At 49.9% G+C, this 18,770-nt stretch overlaps 2 protein-coding genes across 4 annotated transcripts in view; one reads left to right on the top strand and one right to left on the bottom strand.

The window, feature by feature from the left end:
• Positions 1-2,364, bottom strand: part of MRRF (mitochondrial ribosome recycling factor) — a 27,328-nt gene extending 24,964 nt beyond the window's left edge. The window contains exons 1-2 of one of the 2 annotated variants that reach the window (XM_061604048.1): positions 2,262-2,364; positions 1,671-1,714 (exon numbers count right to left, since the gene is read on the bottom strand). The gene's annotated coding sequence lies outside the window, so the exon portion shown is untranslated. Of the gene's footprint in view, positions 1-1,670; positions 1,919-2,261 lie in introns of those variants that run through there. The other variant, XM_061604049.1, reaches the window with a different exon arrangement.
• On the top strand, positions 2,082-18,770 carry RBM18 (RNA binding motif protein 18). 2 transcript variants are annotated; one of them, XM_061604051.1, is made up of 6 exons: positions 2,082-2,432; positions 4,687-4,814; positions 12,202-12,328; positions 13,490-13,576; positions 13,742-13,827; positions 17,987-18,770. In XM_061604051.1, the coding sequence occupies exons 1-6, from the start codon at positions 2,427-2,429 to the stop codon at positions 18,144-18,146; spliced, it is 594 nt and encodes a 197-aa protein (XP_061460035.1). In that variant the 5' UTR covers positions 2,082-2,426; the 3' UTR covers positions 18,147-18,770. The 2 variants fall into 2 exon arrangements, with proteins under 2 accessions (XP_061460035.1, XP_061460036.1); XM_061604052.1 differs by lacking the exon at positions 2,082-2,432 and adding an exon at positions 2,446-2,640.

The raw sequence follows: 18,770 nt of genomic DNA, 5'->3' as shown, positions 1-18,770 counted from the left end.
ATACAATCATGGCCCATCCCCTTAACTAAGAAACAAGTTAGGGCATTTTTAGGTGTGGCTGGTTTTTACCGTAAATTTGTAAAAGATTTTGGGGAAATCGCAACCCCCTTGCATGAACTAACAAGGAAAAAGTGTGCTGAGCGTGTGGTGTGGACGGATGAATGTCAAAAGGCTTTTGACCTTCTGAAGCAAGCCTTGTGCCAAGGGCCTGTATTAATAGCACCAGATTACGAGCAACCATTCATCGTGGCTACGGATGCGTCGGACCTAGCGCTGGGAGTCGTCTTGCTACAAGAGAGAGGAGGCACCAGATATCCAGTGGCGTATCTTAGTTGCAAGCTGACATCGAGGGAGAAGAATTATTTGTCGGTCCAAAAGGAGTGCCTAGCGGTCGTGTGGGGACTGAGCAAGTTGCGCCCATACGTGTGGGGACGAAGATTTACAGTGACGACGGATCATCGAGCATTGTTATGGTTACAGACTATGAAAAATCATAACACTATGCTGCAGAGGTGGTCCTGGGCTCTACAAGATTACCAGGTGGACTTCAAGTTCATAAAAGGCAAGGACAATGTATTGGCCGATGGACTTTCACGCCAGGTGGCCGGGACTGCAGTGACGTGACCCAGACGTGGGTGCAAAAAAGACATTTTCCCCAAAGAGACTTGTTTTTTATTGTTAACGCGTCGTATGAATCCTAGAGCTGGAATAATACTTTGCTGTTATTTTAAGGGGGGGGGGAAATGTGATGTTCCTGCTTGTAGGGTAAATATGGTAAGTGCTGTTTATATAGAAGACATATGGTAAGTGGAGTGAAAGAGGAGGGGGGAGTACATGAGCAGTAGAATGCTGGATGATTGGCTGAGCGTTTGAATGGCTGGGAGTATAAATGGAAGAATGACGAATCTGGGTGGATGTTGGGAGTGTGGAGAAAGAGGGAGTTGGAGTTCTGATTAATAATAAGTCAAGTACAAAACAGGAATAGATGAAACCATACGCTTGTGAAACATTCTAAAACTAATCTTGTTATTTCTGATATTTAATAAATACTTATTTGGTTTACCAAAGGCCTGATCCTTGGCTGGGGGATATACATACCAGAAGGGAGGGCAAGGTAATTACCAAGGCTGAACAGAAACAGTATCTAATGGTGGCAGCGGTGAAGGGAGGAATAATAACAATTCAAGTATCCAGAGCAACCCAGAGTTGTATGCGTTATCTATAAAGATACAAGGGGGTTGGGAACAGCATAAGCAGGCAGTCACAAAAGTAATCAACTAGAGAGAGACTCAGGCAAAGTCTCTGGGAGTATTGGTTATAGGACGTGACTGGTGGTGCTGCCTAGCAGGGGGATCTAGTGAGAACTGTGCTAAAGCGGAGTGAGAAACCATATAAAGGACGGTCCGGACTGGTGGTATCCCTGGTGGTGCCTAGTGAAAGGCAGTAGCCACAAGCAGGTGGGAACCGGACAGGGAGAACCAGGGAAGGACGTCACAGGGCCCACTGAGTCCAGCCATCCTGTGCTCACAGTGGCCAACCAGATGCCCATTATGGGAAGCCCCAAAGCAGGACCTGTGCACAAAGAGCACTGAATCCCGGGCCATATATTTATTACAACTTTAAACATGCTTGAAACGGGTTAAACAGGAAAGACTGAAGAAAGTACTCACTATTTTGGAGAGTGGAAGTGCAGCGCTGAGAAGTCAGCCACACCCTAGAGAGAAATGGCAGGTGCAGACGTAATATAATTACAGCAATACTTATTAAACCCTAGAAAGAGCTTAAGCAGTTTCCCCTTTGTTAAGTTTTTTTTTTAATCCCCTATTTAGTCTCCCAACTTTCACGACTTCTCTGAAACCCGTGCGGAGGGGAGGGAATTAATCCGGTTTGAAAACTGGATTTAGATACTGCCGTGTAGACATACCTAATCCGACTCTTCCTTCATTGGTTCAGGGCTCCTAAACCCCGCCTGCCCCAAGCCCCGCCCAGTAGCCCTCCCTCTATAGAAAGAACCAACAGGGCTCCTAAGCCCCGCCTGCCCCTCACAAACCCCGCCCACCAGCCCCTCCTCCACAGAACGCAGCAATTAAGCCCCGCCCACCAGCCCGTCTCGGCTCTACAGTGACAGCCAGAAAGGATTGGGGCTACTAAGCTCCGCCCCTTTCCGTAGGCCCAGCCCAGCCCCCAGAGCAGCCCTCCCTCGCCACCGCCTCCGCTTCACTTCGTTCGCTCGCGCACCGATCCACTGCCGGCTCGCCTACCGTGCGTGTGGAGATAGACAGAGAGAGAGCGACAGCAGCGACGTCGCGGCCCGATCACGTCAGCGTCCTCGCCGCTCGGTCTTCGTCGCGCGGGCCGATGACGTATCTCGGCGCGGGACGGTGACGCCACAGCGCGAGCGAGAGGAAGAGAGGCGCGCTGGGGGGATGCCGGTGAGTCTGAGAGCGGCCCAGTCGCGCCGTTTCCGCCATCGGCGTCGGGCAGAGGGGTCTGGCCCTGGGCGGGCGACACTCTGCACATGCCCAGAGGCCGGCTGTGTTCCTGCTTGTTGGTTACTTTTTGACTCCGTCCTTCCGCCACAGAGCCAAGAGTGGCAGATGGGGCTTATTATCCCTCTTATCCTCGCAACAATCCGGCGAGGTAGGCTAGTCGGAGGGGAAGAAAGTGGCCTGAAGTCAGCCGTGGGCGGCGGCGGCGGGAGGAGGAGGCTCTCCCCGGCCCAAGTTCAACATCCGTAACTTCTCCTGGCCCAGAGAAATGCGGGAGTTGGGTGTGGACCATCAGGGGCCGAGCAGGGCCAGGCAGGCGGGCAGGGCAAAACAAAACACCAACCACCTCGCACACACCCCCGGGCCCTCCTCCTGTCCCTGCTATGGCACTTATTTATTCTGATTTTTTTTAAAAAAAAAAGTATGAGAAAGCAATGCAGGAAGAGGAAAACAAGCCCACGAAGTGGTGTAAAAACAATAAAAACAAACCCAACCCTGCGAGAAAAGGTCACAGCGTTTGGGGCTTTTTTGTTAACCAAGAAGTGTATAAAATTATGCATGGCATGGAGAAAGTGGACAGAGAAAACTTTCTCCCTCTCATAATAACATTAGAACTCGTGGACATCCATTGAAGCTGAATGTTGGAAGATTCAGGACAGGCCAAAGGAAGGACTCCTTCATGCAGCACGTAGTTAAACAGTGGAATTTACTCCCACAGGAAGAGGCAGTGACGGCCACCAACTTGGATGGCTTTAAAGGAGGTTTACACAAATTTATGGAGGAAAAAGCTATCAGTGGCTACTAGCCATGATGGCTGTGGTCTGCCACCATAGTCAGAGGCAGCATGGTTCCGAATTCTGGTTGCTGAAAACCGCAGGAGGGGAGAGAGGGCTTGCACTCAGGTCCTGTTTGTGGGCTTGCCACTGAGGCATCTGTTTGGCCACTGTGAGAACAGGATGCTGGACTAGATGGGCCACTGGCCTGATCCAGCAGGCTCTTCTTACGTTCTTTAGTAAGCATGGAGACTATATAAACTGCATACAAATAGACATCTTTATAATATTGGCAGCAAATGTCATAAATGATAATGGAGACAAAATTGTCAAGTGGGTGTTTCTCTCCCCCCCTCCCTATTTATCTCAATCCCACCCTCCTCCTGCTTGGTGCCTTTTATGATGAGTTTTATATTTACACCCAAATTGCAACTGTTTTGCTCGCTTTGCTTTGTTTGGTCACAAAATCATACCAGCCTCAAGAATGTCCCACACTTTGGGGGTGGGTTGATTGGGAATAGGCAAACCTTTTCAGTGAAACATTATACGTGTCTACTCAGCAGTTGATTCTACTGAACTCAGTGGAACTTACTCCCAAATAAGCGTGCATAGGATTGCAGTCTTAGTTACCCTGATGCTAACCTGTAGAGGCCTTTAAAGCAGAGGTGAGGAACCTGTTGGCCTCCAGATGTTGTTTGACTCCAGCTCCCATCAGCTGATGGTCAGGAATGATGGGAATTGCAGTTCAGCAGCACTGGGAGGGCCACACCCCTGGTTTGAACGTATCACTATGTGTAATGATGGTCTGCTGTATAAATGATGGTAATCATAATAACAATAAATCATTTGACGCGACAGTGTTCCATTTTCAGAGTCTCATCATCAAGAGAAGATGAGTCCCTGCCCTGATAGTGTTACTAAATTTTGACAGTCCGGAGGCTTGTAGAATAGTCCTGGACTATTATCCCAGTATTGCAGGTACAAGGAGGTGGCCGTGCTGTGAATGAGAGGGCGGGGCTTTCCAAAGTCCATCCCTGGTGAGGTTACAGCCGAGGTGGGATTTGAAATAGTGAGGTTCATAATCTGCCCCTTGTTGGGATTTTGAGTGGAAAACATGGAGTTCCCAGGTGGTCTTCTGTCCAGGTGTTGACTGGACCAGACTTGCTTAGCTTCAACTTAGGTGCCTTGAGACTGTCGCCTGGGGATGTTGGCCATACATGCTGCCTGTCTCTAGGCTCTACCACTGGTGTTTTCCAGGGCTGAACCTGGCCATAGGGAGCAGTCTCAGAAGCTAAGCTGCGACCGGCAGCCAGAGGCCAGAAATGGAGCAGGGCTCTCTCATGATGCTTATCTCCTCGTTGGGTGTACCAGCTCTTTCCATTTTCAAATGCCAACTCCTTCCCATTGTCTCCCCACCTGCCCAGGTGCGGATGGCGACCGCTGTGCCCCCCACGCAGAGCCTGCGCCTGGAGAACGCATCCCTCCTGTCTGAGGGGGCCCTGCAGGATGGACATCGCCTGTGGATCGGAAACCTTGACTCCAAGATCACAGAGTGAGTGAAGGGCGATGAGGGGAGGCACCTGGGAACTGAGATCTGAGTGGCATGAAAGAAGAGGAGACAATTGTTACTGTTTTGCTGCTATTTGAGCATTCTGTTAGCACCAGCTGGTGCAGTTGCTCCGCCAGGCGTGCCTCCTACCAAAAACTGTAGACAGCGAGACCCCACGAAAGAAAGGAGTCAGGTAGGTCCCCTCTCCTTCTCCAGGCTGGCCCTCAAGACCATGTCCTCTAGCAGATGTTTTTCTGCAAGCTGAGTGCTCTGGTGCTCAGGGCATGGTTGCAGGCTTCCCACCATGGACACCTGGTTGGCCACTGTGTGAACAGGATGCTGGACTAGATGGGCCACTGGCTCAGTCCAGCCTCAGGGTTCTTCTTATGTCCCTACGCCCCTGCCACGTGACTTCCTAGTCCAGGGATCCTCTCCCATCCCTTTCCTGGCTTCTGATAGCATTTAGTTTCCTTTTTCGATTCTTGCCCACTGTGCCAACCTTTGTCCACGCCTTTGTTATTGCAGCGGCCGAGTTCAGGGGGTGCCCTCCTGGACTGATCTTTGTGGTGAGGCCTGGTGGCCGATGGTAGCCTTGGGAGAAGCCCCATTGGCCCAAACCCTTTAGAGCTTCCAAGTATCTCTCTCTCTCTGTCTAATAACTGCAGCTGTGTGTGCGTCCCGGTCCCCTTTCTGGTGGTAGTGAACGTTAAGTGTGTGCGTTTGACATTCCCTTGGCCTCCAAATGATTAGTGCGTTTAAATTGCGTGCTAACACATTTGAGCATGTTGAAGTGGGCCAATTAATCGCCGAGGGAGGAGAGCTTGATTGCTTGGAGGGATATTAGATGCGCCTGGCCAGGGGTTCTGGTGGCCATCTTTCCTCTTCGCTCCCTCCCCTTGCAGCATGCTTTACAAAACAATCTCCAATTTATGCATTCCAAGTAGCTGCTCTTGTTCTGTCGCCCGGATATTGTGGGCCTCTCAGCTGTGGAAGCAATTTTTGTCCGGCTTCTTGTGTTTCGGGAAGTGCTTCGAGTTTTTTGTTCCAAGTACTTTTCCTTTCAGCCAGGCGGCGTCCTAATCGTGCCTCTAAGTGGAGTCCGTCATTAACGTAATGCCCTCTTCAGGCGACTCATTCAGCGCTGCGCTGGCTGGCCTCTTCTTGGGTTTTGCATTAATTACCATTTTTTGCCCAGTGTTTATATTGCTGTGGCTTCTCGGTGGTGAGTAATTGCGAGTGCCGCTCAGCTGACAGGCTGCCTGGGCCTTTGGAGAAGTGTCTGTTTGGGGGGAAGTAAAGGCCCAGGAGTGGTGTGTGGAGGAAAGTACCTTTGGGGCTTGGTTGACTTGCACCTAGGGATTTCAGATACTATACTCGGTCAAAACAGAAGCACTCCAGCTTAGTTTGCAAGGTGGAAAAAATCCCTGTTGGACACTCAGCTTCAGAAACCTTTTGATGTCCTTTTACCTGATAATCTGACCCTAACATTTAGGAATTGAAGGTATTTTTCACAGTCCTGTGAAATCTGAAGCATTTGTAGAATTTTAGACACCAGAACCAACAGTGTGAGGTGAACAGGTTTGGGCTTTGAAAAGATGGGGTGCTTGGGTTCAAATCCTGCCTTTGTCAGGTGCTCGCTGACCCTTGTGAACGTTCAGAAAAAGCCCTTCCATAGGAACATAAGAAGAACCTGGTTTCTGGATCAGACCAAAGGTCCATCTAACAGAACACCTTGCCTCCCCCAGTGGCCAGCAAGGTGCCTCTGGAAAATCCACAACAGGATCTGCTATTGCCACCTGGCCATTGGTATTCAGAGGTAGACTGCCTTTGAACAAAGAGGTTCCACTTAACCATCATGACTAGCAGCCAGTGGTAGACCTCTCCTCCGTGAATTTGTCAAAACCTATCCTTTTTGAATCCACCTACGCTTGTGGCACCTCTCTGGATGTGCCAGGGCTCCTTCAGCAACTAACCCTGCCCACATGTGGGAAGGGAGCACCAAAGAGGCAACCCTCTGAGCCTAGACTTCTTCCAGGTGTTTTGTAGCTTTCTGTATGTAGGTGGGTACTTTTCATGGCGGGGGGGGGGAGCATTCAAGCCACCTCCTGTAGTGGTATATTTCAAGGAGAACGATATCCCTCACTTGTTCTGAACAAAGTTGCATATAGCTGGGAACTGTTGGTTTTTCATCTGTTTCCCACTTGTAAAAGAAGGTTGACTTGCTTCACGAGGTTGTTGTAAGGGCAAGCCACAATAAAGACTGTGTAAACAATTCTGCCCATTAAAAGTATCACAGATGACATTGGGTTTTGTTTTTTTAAGAAGATAGGCATGCGTTTGTTGATGGAGAGTTTATCGGCTGGCAACTGGGTGGTCACCCAGCAGCTCACAAAAAGTCTGTCTTGCAAGCTGTGGCGTTTGTATGACTTGGAGGAAAGCTTTTGGAACCCAAGTTCCACAAAAGAGCCTGAGCCAAAACATCACAGGGTGGGAAGCAGCACAGTTGCCCTGGTTAGCCGGCCATCACAGCCTTATGTTGCTCTTTCAGCTCCGGCAAAGTGCGTTGTAATCCAGTTCCTATTCTCAGCAGTCCTCATCCCATTTTGCAAACAGGGAGTTGTGGTGGGAGAGAGGAGAGGAGTTTCCCCAGAACTGCAAATCCTGGATTTGAGGTTGCATTTCACCTGGTGCTTCCCAGCCTGCTTCCTTCCAGCATTTTAAATATTATTTGTTCCTTTCCCATCAAAATAAGGCTGGCCACCCCCCAGGTTCACCAACCAGAGCCAGGTGAAAAATGGCCATTCAGGAAGTTGGGGTGGGGAGAAAGGGGGCCGACGCTTGGAATTGGGGGGAACAGAACTTCTGCCTGGCTTCACGTCCTCAGGCGCAGGAATTTGTCTTCAGCACCAGAACTGAGCTCACAGCCCTTCCACATGCAAATCCACTCCAGTTTTGTCTCCCAGCTTTTTTCATGACAGCAGCCTAAGTTTTTGGCCAGGGTTGGGGGGGCACATATTTGTGGACGGTGTTATTCAACTGTTGGGAGTCAGCAACCCGATTTTACAAAAAATTACCCAGAGATCTATCACAGCAATCACACCTTGCCTTCTCCTGCCTTGCTTGTACTGCAGTGACTTCCGTCTGGCAGGCTTGCAGTTGTCAGTAAGTTGCGTCCATCTCTTGTGCTACAGTTTGCCCCTTGCAAGATGTCTTCCTCACAGAGGAATGCTTATTAATGTGATTAAAAAGTGTGTTGTGTTTTAACCACTGCCTTAAAGTGCCACACTTTGGGGGGGCTTTTGAAAGGCCCTGTGCCTCAACTCTCCGCACCTTGCGTTAAGATCCACCCTGATGAGCTTCACTCGGCAAACAACATCATTAACAGCAGCTTCTGGCTCCCAGTGGGGCAGGATTCCCGGCTGTAATGGCTTTAGCATGTGGCCGGGACCATTCCCCCATATCCTTGGGACAGCATTGTTTAAAGGAAGCCGTGACTCGGCGTTTGAATAGCTCTTAGGGTGCCAGGAGGAAAGCTGGCGGAAAAGGAAACGGGACTTGGACGGGTTGTCCTACACTTGCTGTGGGTGACAGGAAGTAGGAACGAGGTCTGGCTGCAGCCTGCAGCAGATCTATGACACTCTCCTTCCCCCGCCTCGGGGCGCGTCGCCCCAGGTACCCCATCAGGATGCTCCGGTCATGTCCAACTCCCTGGCTGTTCCTTCCCTCTTCACAATGTAGTTCCCCCATTCCTTGTAAATTCTTTCTGGGCCTCTTTTGTAATTCCTTGCGAATAGCAATCAAAAATATTGGAAGTAAAGAACTCGAAGAGGAGTGAGAGATGCAAAATGGTTGCTGGTGATGAATCTAGGAATCTGCCTTCTGTGTGCCCATTGCTGCCTGTATATTAATGGTTCATTTCCACTATGAGTGTGGATGCAGTTTTGGACTGGAGTAGCTGCCTGTTGGGTAAATTACACAGGATATAGATTCTCCTTCCTTCCCCCCCTCCCCCCCCAGGGTCAATTTTATCCTTTCTTCATGCTCTGGCGGGAGATCCCGGCTGAAGGCCCAGCACCATGGAGTGAAAAAGCACACAGGAGTACATGGACAGCTCAAAATGTTGGATCTCTGCCTGAACATAAGCAGGATCAGACCAAAGGAGGGCCATCTAATCCAGTTACCCCAATAAACAAATATTTATTTTTAAATATTTTTTACCGCTTTGCACTTAAAAATTGTATGGCACATTCAAAAATTGTATGGTCCCAGGCCATGGTCTGAAGGCACATGAGGCCAGCCCCCTGCTGAAGCTAAGCAGGGTCAGGTCTGGTCAGTGCCTGGATGGGAGACCGCCTGGGAACCATATGTAAGCCGTCTTGGGTTTCTGTTATGGGGAAAAAGCAGGGTATAAATGAAATAAATAAAAATTACAATAAAACCAACATTATCATCATAACCAACAACCACAGCTGCAAACAGATTGCAGAACAGCAGTCTGGTATTAATTACCAGCAGAGGCCAGGGAAAATAAACACGTTTTCAGCTGGAGCCAAAACCTCATTAGTGTGGGCACCTGCCATAACTCGGAAGGGAGATGGTTCCACGGGGAGGGCACCACAACCAAAAGGGACTCCACTTGGTTGCTGTAAAATGGGCCTTTGCAGCAACTACCAGGAGGGCTCACTGGCGACCTCATTGACAGGGCAGAATGATATGGAAGAACATGTTAAGATACCCTGGTCCCAAGTTGTTAAGTGCTCCAGGAAGCACACAAGCAGGCTATGCAGGCAGCAGCCCTTTCCCCCGTGGCATTCAGAGGTAGACTGTGCTGAACATGGAGGCTCCATTTGGCTAGCATAAGAACATTAGCAGAGGACCACGTGTCCACTTAATCCAGCGTTGTCATATTACTCACAATAGCCAACCCAATGCCAGTAGGAACTCCACAAACAAGGCCTGAAGAGAGTGGCTTCTATCCAACCTGGCACTAGGGAACTCATTCCAAACAGTGCAATGTTTTACACTTGTGCTACTGAGCTTTCCATCCTCCCCCTGCGCACCCCATAAATCTGTTCTGGGTTTTCCCCCAGCTGTCCAGAGCAGATTTGGAGAGGGTGCCGGGTGGGGGAGGAGAGAAAGAAAAGTTCCATTGCGCAAGTGCAAATCTTCCTGCTGACGGATCAAGTGCATTGGTGTCACCCAGTAAACCTCCCAATTTCACTGCTCTGAGGTAGACTTCCTCTGAAGATGGATGTTCCATATAGCCTAAAAGCCACATAGTGACCACTGCTCTGTGATTTGTCATAGTTCCATTTTAAAGCTATGCAAGTTAATGTTCATTACCATATCGTATGGCAGTGAATTTCATGAATTAAATATGCTGTCTTTGAAGACTTTTTATCTGTCTTGAATCCCTTGCCTGTCCTTCAGGTTCAGAATATACTTAGGCTTATTTGATGGTCGCTCTGAGACTATAACATGCCATATTTGCAGGCTCCTGGGCTGTAGTCAAGAGCACTCATTATTTAAGTGCTTAATAGTCTAATCCTACGCAAGACTACTCAAAAGTAAGACCCACTGAATTCAGTGGGACTTACTCCCAGGGAAGTGTGTATAGGATTGTAGCCTTAGATAACCTTGTACGTGAGCGGTACCTGTTTGGCCGACCAGAGGCCAACGCAGCTCACTAGGTAAAACCCAAATGTAGCAGGTATAGGTCAGTAATAGACAGCAATAGCTGCAGGATAGGAGTCATTTCCCATGCAGCTTTGCTTGGCATTGAGGTGCATCATCAACAGCACGGGTGGGGAATGTCGCTAGTCTCCGTTTTGCCGTGGCTCCAGGATCTCCCCTTCTATAGCCTGTGTCGCCCTCCCCATCTTTCACGATGACTACTCTAGCTCAGCCAACTTGAAAATGGGTATTGGAGCAGGGAGAGGCACTGCTAACTCTGCCCACGTATGAAGATGGCAGTGGCAGAGCCCTGGAGTTAACGCGCTTGTCATGTTGTGCTTTAAATTGGTGCAATTTAGCATCTCCCCCCCCAACCCCAACCCCCCCCCCCAGCAGAATGTGGCACACTATTGAAGTTCGATGTCTCTGGAGCTCCGTTGCTTCCCAGCTGTGCTCCTTGGGAAAGCATGGTGAATTCTGATGAAATCAAGATTGATGCGCAGCCACATAAGCAGCCCTTACAACGACACTCTGACGGGGATTGCCAAATGAAAGCCAGTTGTGTTCCTCCTGGCCCAGGCGCAAGGTGTTTGATTTCAGGGAAGGATTTCAAGCCACAGACATTCAGGCCTTAGTTGAAAACCAGCGGCATTTGCCAAACGAGAGAAGACTGAATTGGGGGCAGGGAGTTGACAAGAGCTGGTGATGACTTCCAGAAAGAAATAAACCAAAGCGCCAGCATCTCTTGAAGGCTCACTGTCTCCCTTGGGCCCGTAGGAAGGGCAGGGCATTTGTCTCTTGGGGAACTTTGTCACAGGAGAGCTTTCACAAGTCTGCAGCACTCGATGGAGCTCTCCAAAGTTTTAAACTGAGAAGGAAAGACAGCCAGCCTTGTCTTTTCTGCATTGGTCATATTCCCCACCACCACCCCTACCCCTGAGGACAGTGTGAGGGTTGCCCTCTCCTGTCACAAGGTCTGCTGCTGTGCGTTCCCAGGGAGAGCTTGCCTCCCCCAGTTGGTTGAACTCTCCTTGGGCTGGGGAGGATGGGCTTGTTCTTCATGTCCCTCCCGTTCCAGGAACACATCTGTAGCAACCTGGCCTGGGAGATTGCTTCAGTTCCTGGAATGTTCTTCCTTGGACCGGACTTCAGAGAACTGGCTGCCCTCGTGTGAGGTCAGCGCATTGCCTGGAGCAGCCATTGGATTCAACAGCTGAAGGCCCCAGCCGTGGACTGTGTGAACTGCTCCACCCTAAGCGTTGGTGGCAGTCCTGTCTCCGGCCTTGTGCCCTCAGCTGTACCGGGGACTGCCTGGGGACAGGTTTTTGCCGATCAGCTGGGCGCCGCCCTTGTCAAAATCTTTCCATGTGTGATGTCCTGACGTCCCCTTTAGGGAAAGCGTGAGCAGCTCTGGGCAGCTCCGAGCAGCTCCTTCCTTCCTCCCCTCGTCCCTGAACGTGGGCAAAACTTTCTCCATTTCAGCCCTCGGCAACGAGGTGGGCGCTGTTCGAGTAGAGATGGCAGAGTAGTTCATGCTCTTTACTTTCCCTGACTTGGTTCCCTCCAGATGTTGTTGGACTACATCAGCTCTCACCGTTAGGCATGCTGGCTGGGGCTGACGGGAGTTGCAGTGCAAAATACTGGAGGGGACTATGTTGGCTCCCCCTCCTGTACCCTTTTAGTCAGGAGGGGGCTTCATCTTATCTCCTTCTTCCAGGTACCACCTCCTCAAGCTCCTGCAGAAGTTTGGCAAGGTGAAGCAATTTGACTTCCTTTTCCACAAGTCGGGCGCGTTGGAAGGGCAGCCCAGAGGCTACTGCTTTGTGAACTTTGAAACCAAGCAGGTAGGTTGGAGGCTGCCGTTGAATGTCCGAAGCAGCCGTATCCTGAGTGAGACCATCGGTCCATCTAGCACTGTATTGCCTGCTCCAGGCTTCCCGAACCTGGTGCCCCCCAGTGCTGGACTGCAGCTCCCACCCATCGCCGTGGCTGTCAGCCATGCTGGCTGGGGCTGGTGGAGGCTGGAATCCAATAACATCCAGAGGGTGCCAGATTGTGGAAAGGTGGCTCTGACAGGCAGGGTTCTCCAGGGTCTCGGGCAGAGGGAGGCCATTCTCGTGGAACCTGAGATCCTTTTTAACTAGCAGTGCCGGGATTGAAGCTGGGGCTCTGCCATTTCCCCAACATTCTTTCCACACTCTTGGTCCTTGAGGATCACTCAGTAGAAGACTCTGGCTCATGGTGCTCCTCAGCTTTAAGAGCTCTGACGGGGCTGTGGACTCCCCGCTCCCATCAGCCCCAGCCAGCATGGCCAGTAGTTAGGGACAATGGGAACTGGAGTCTTGAAACTTCTGGAGAGTTGCCTCAGGCAAACTGTGCTCATCATTTCTGCTACCTGTGAAAAGCACCTGATTAAGGCTCCTGGCTGATGGGGTAGTCGTCAGGCTGAATGGGGGAAGGAACTGTTCTCTGCTACCCTTGTTGCTTGTGCTTGTGTTGCTGCCGTAAATCAGTGCTGGAGGCAGAAAAGCAAATTTGAACCCTGAGGAGGTTTTTTGTAGACATTCCTTGGTTTTCCCTGTGTCCCCAGAGCTGTGTGTCTCGTTGGTGGGCTTTCTGCTGGCAGCACTGCTTTGGGAGAACTGGGGGTTGGTTAGAGAGATTTGCAGCGTTCCAAGAGGGGAACGGTGCACTTCCTCTTTTAGTTCCTAGCCTGTCTTGTGTTCAAGTTCTGCGTGCTGCTCTCCCATATGGGGTGGAGCTTCCTGGGCACAAGTGGCAGCTCAGAAATTCACAGTGGGATGGATTCTGCAGGCCGCTTAGCTTTCTAGGTACCCGTTATCCCTTTAACTTCCGAGTCACCGCCTTTTTTGGGGGATGGGAAATACAAAGACCAGAGATCTGACACTCACCATCAGCTGCACAAAGAAAGTAGCTGCCCAAGAGTCTTCAGCTGCATCCCCTGGGAAAGGGATTCATTCCTGGATGGTGCTTTTCTCCTGCAGGAAGCGGAGCAAGCGATCCAGTGCCTCAATGGCAAGCTGGCTCTCTCCAAGAAGCTGGTGGTGCGGTGGGCCCACGCCCAGGTCAAGGTGAGCACGGCTTGTGAATCTTCTCATTTTGGAGGAGAGTGGGGCAGCAGGAGCCGCTTGCCCTGGACGGGCTGTTTGCTCTTGCTCCTTCACGGACTGGGTCTGTGTTTGTTCTCTGCCAAAATAACTTCTGCTGTTTATTCCTTTCACCCTACCGTCGCACAGAGGTACGACCAGAGCAAGAATGAAAAAATCCTTCCCATCAGCCTGGAGCCATCGTCCAGCTCAGAGCCGGCCCAGTCCAACCTGAGGTGAGAACTCCCGGGCTTTAAACATGGCCAGAGCGTGCTGTGGGGAGGGGGTTGCCATTTCATTTCAACCGGAGCAATTAAGAGACCCCATAAGGAGAGCCCTGCATGGCCAGACCAAAGGTCCACCTAAGCCAGTATCCTCCGCCACAGCATCCTTTATTATTATTGTTGTTGTTGTTGTTGTTGTTATTACCTACCCTTCACCCAAAAGTCCCAGGGTGGGTTACAACAATTTTAAAAGACATAATTAAAAACAGTTAAACACAACCTAAACAACATCACGGAAAACAGGGTGGGTCCTAAAAATATTCATCTCAGGTGTCCAAGGCAGGGTAAAGAGGTACGTCTTCAGCGCTTGCCGAACGTTGTACAGTGAAGTTGTCAGACGTGCCTTGATGGGTCGGGGGTTGCACAGCTTAGGGGCTGCCATAGAGAAGGCCCTCTCCTGGGCCACCAGCCCCCCCGAGGTTCAAAGGGTGGCGGGACTACCGGAACGGCCGCCCTCTGCTGAACTCAGCACCCAAGAGGGTCTGCAGAGGAGAGGGCAGCCTTTCAGATAATTGGGACCTAAGTCATTTAGGGCAGTGGGTCCCATCCTTTATGAGTACGGGACCCCCTTTTTAAGCTCAAAAAAAATTGTGACCCCCCCCAGGTAATTGTAATTTTAGTCTGTTAATAGAAAAAATGGTGCATGGCAAAATCACATCTGCAAATATCCCTTTCCATTAAAAGCTCCATGCAGACAAGAAGGTGTTGCTTTCTTTTCTTAATGCAAAGGTCCAATCAAATTGGTATACCCCTCCCCCCCCCCAGTCTGAACATGTACTGTCCTGCCTCCCAACACCACTGGGTTACAGTGTTGGACTAAGATCCAGGTTCAAATCCCCACCCAGCCTTGAAGCCCACCGGCTGACCTTGGGCCAGACACAGTCTTTCAGCCTGACCTCTCCCAGGGTTGATGTAAGGATAAAATGGAAAGGGGAGGCCTGTACCACACCAACTGGAGGAAAGTGGGATATAGATGCATTAACAATCAAATACATGTCAGCTGCTGTATGTGGACCAACCTGCTGAGCTTTTTAAAAATAGTAATAAAGAAGCAGCGATGTGATAGTGGTGGGGCTGCTAGAATGTGAAGACAAAAGGGTGCATAGATTGAGTAGGGGGATTAGTGCGTTTAGGCCTTGGGACGATCATCAGAACTGATGACTTGGTTAGCTTGCATTTAGGGAACAAAAGCGGAGCAGAAGACAGATCAGCACACACAAACGCACTTGTGCCGTCTGCATTCGGGCATATGGGAGGGAGGAAGCCCTCAACCGCCGCGGTGTCTTGGAGAGAGAAAGATGGAGGGGGTGGAGTGTAGGTGGAAGAAAGGCGGGACGCTGGCACACACACTTAGCCTCAGAGATGGGGGCAAGCAAGTCCTGAGCTTCCTCACTGCTCCTTGGCTCTGTCTGGGCCAGAGGTGAGATCTGAACGGCTTCGCAAATAAGAATAATTTTTAAAAGGAGATGGCAGTGAATCAGGAGCCAAGAAAGGCAAGCAAGCAAGCCTGCCGGGAAGGAAGGGATAAAGCAGCCTTTCCTTGCTTCTTTTGCTTTATGAAAAGTCCTCTCATTCTGAGCAAGAGCGTCGTCAGCAGCAGCAGAGGGAGGAGGCAGGAGTCGGCAACAATAATCCCCTCTTCTTCCCGGTAGCTCTGCCCTCAGTCTCTTTTGGCATGTGCCACATGTTTTATCGGCAGATGCCTGCCCTCGGCATGCCTGAAAGATGCTCTGCCCCTCCAGCAGAAATCCTCCCCTCTCATTTGGAGCAAGGGGGAGGTGTCATCTGCAGTGATAGTGGGGAGCAGACAGCATCCAGGGAGTGAAGGCCTTTTAAAAATATATATATACTTCATTTCTTTACTGTCTGTGGCCCCCTGGATTACTTCATGGCTCCCTTGGGGGTCCCGGCCTTCAGGTTGGGCACCACTGATTTAGGGCTTTAAACACTAATGTGAACCCCTTAAATTGGGTCCAGAAACAAACTGGCAACTAATGCAGCTTTTAAAAAATGGGTTATATGGGTTCCAAAGGGAACCCCAGCGAGTAATCTGGCTGCTGCATTTTGGACTACACCTAATCCCTCCAGGAAAGCCCACAAACCAAGGCATGAACCTCTTGTTGCTCCCCAGCAACTGGTATTCAGAGGTAGGAGGTTGGAGGTTCCATATTGACATTTTGGCTAATATCTGTAGATAGACCCCTCCTCCGCCTTTTCAAGCCATTGAAGCCAGGGGCCGTCAGCACATAGAACATAACTGTATCCAGTGTTGGTCCTGCTCAGAGTAGACCCACTTAAATTGATGGGCATGGCTAACTTGGGCCCATTAATTTCAGTGGGTCTACCCTGAGGAAAACTGAGTTGGATACAACCCATTGAAAGCTGGTCGATACTGAACATCTAGCTCAGAGTTTACACTAGGATTCCCTCCCAGCCCCTCCTGGAGATGCCAGTTGGACTGAACCTGGGATCTCCTGCATGCAAAGCAGGTGCTTTTCCACTGAACTATGGCCCTTCCGCACCTTGTGGCACTGAGTTCCGCAAGTTCATTAAGCGTTGTGTGAAGAAGTCCTTATTTTGGTCCGGAGCTGCCCCTGCCCCCAAATCAGTTTCATTGGGCGACTTAAAATCCTAGAGGTAGATAGGACAACCTTATGGACTTCACTTTCTCCAGCACTTCCCCTGCCAGCCGCTGCACGGCCAACCCCTTTGAAATTAAGGGGATGTTCCAAAGCAGTTTGTGATCTTGCACCAGACTAAGCTTGGGGAGGGTGTTCAATGAATGTGCAAAAATCAGGAACTGCACTTGGGTGCACCTGTGGCAGCTTGTTGGCTTCAGGACTATGGAAGGACAGAGTTTAGTACCACACCTTCACTCCCACGAAGAGCCTCATGTTGGAATCCTTGGATTTCTCTCCTCTCATCCTCACAGCAACCCTGTGGGGTAGGTTAGGCTGATAGGCGACAGGCTGAGGAGAGATCTGATCCTGGGCTTTGTAACATTGCAAACCTTACTCCAGCCCCATAAGTTATAGAGGAAATGGGTATCCACACTGCTGCTTTCAGTGGGCCTGAGCTTCCAAGTGCTGGGGTGGGTGTATTTGTTTATTTATACACTATTTCTCTACCAGAAAACTTTTTCACAAGGTGGTTTGCAAGAAGTTAAAATGGATCTGGGAAACCTGTGGCCCTCCAGATGTTTTGGACTCTGACTTCTGTCAGCCCCAGCCAGCAGTGCAGAAGGATTAAGGGACTTGTAATCCAGCAGCATCTCGAGGTCTGCAGGGTTCCTGCTCTGGGGCTTTAAACACCCAAACCAGCATCTTGGATTTATTTAAAACAATTCCATACTGCCAACATTAACAGAAAAAAATACCATTGCAGAAAACAGGATAAAATCAATGATGAAATTACATTCATAAAACAAGTACAAACTACATTGCAGACCACTAGGTCCAATTAATAAATCAACATAGCTGGATCACCCCTCAGGAAAACTCTGGGTGAGCAGATGAGTTGGGCCTGGAATTTCAGAATTAGGCTTGGAAGCAAACTAGCATGTTTCTGAAGGGGCGTAATCTTACCAACCTGAATCATAGAATCATAGAATAGTAGAGTTGGAAAGGGCCTATAAGGCCATCAACCCCTGCGCAATGCAATCCAAATCAAAGATGGGCAACAGTGTTCTGCACCAGCTGTAGCACAGCTTTTTGCCCATTTAAAAATCCAGACAGGATTGCTGCCATCCCTCCGGTGCCATAACGCCAGCTGCTGTTGAGATTTTGCTCCATTACAAGAGCCGTTTATTGCATAGTGTGGAAAGACTGCTGTTGAAAAAAATGCAGTTCTAAAGCTTCCCAAAGGTGCATGATGTAATCATTTACATGATTCTCTGGGTGGCATTCAGCTAAGTTTTACTCAGAGTAGACCCACTGAAATTAATGGATCTAAGCTAGTTGCTTCCCTTATTTTCAGTGGGCCTACTCTGAGTAGGACCAGCATTGAAAACACCCCTTTGGGTCTGGACCTCTGTCTGTATTAGTTTCCAATTTGAAATTAGGGCCCAGGACAGGCTGACGTTTTGAGCGAACTTTCTCTTCCCTCTCCACAGCGTTAGTACAAAGATCAAAGCCATTGAAGCCAAGCTGAAAATGATGGCGGAGAACCCAGACGCGGAATTCCCGCCGGCCGCACCTTACTCCTACTTCAAGCCGCCCGATAAAAAACGGACTGCCCCATACTCCCGAGTGGCCTGGAAGTCAAAGAGATGACTCGCTGCGGACGTGACGTCTTTCTTTGGCATTCACAAAGTCATCCAGGATGAACAACAGACTGTATTGGACGGGACTTCATTGCCTCCCTGTAGAGCGCTACATCTTGGCCTTTTCAAAGCCATCTCTTCTCCTGCATGTCCCGTTTGCACACAGAAGAAAATCCTCTCCAGAGGAAATATACTGAAGCACCGTCTCCAGTTCTGTAAAGGAACTTCTCAAAAGCCAGGTTGTTTTCAGTAGTAAACCAGAAGCTCCTGCCCTTTCCAGTGTGGCTAGTTTTGCCTCAAAAGTCCAGATATGTGTGTTAGCTCTCTCTCACCACTCTTCTCCCCCCCCCCACTTAAGTATTTCTCTGTCCTAAGCTGAAAATTCAGAGTTCTAATGAAGCTAGCGGTCAAGCTGGAAAACATCTTAACAAACTACTAAACGGACCATGTTCTGTGACCTTGGCAGGCGGACCAGCCAGAAGTCTTGGGCTTTGGGGGGAGCAAACCTGGATCCTTGAAGGAATGGGGTGAAATTTCTGTGTTGGTTTTTCTGCCCAGTTAAACTCAGTTGGGTGTATGTATCAATACTTTTTTTTGTATGATTGTACAGGAATAAACTTTATCCAGACTTTCA

The sequence above is a fragment of the Rhineura floridana genome, chromosome 20, assembly GCF_030035675.1.
Source record: "Rhineura floridana isolate rRhiFlo1 chromosome 20, rRhiFlo1.hap2, whole genome shotgun sequence".
NCBI classification, from domain to species: domain Eukaryota; kingdom Metazoa; phylum Chordata; class Lepidosauria; order Squamata; family Rhineuridae; genus Rhineura; species Rhineura floridana.
This window is presented reverse-complemented; position numbering and strand designations above follow the sequence as displayed.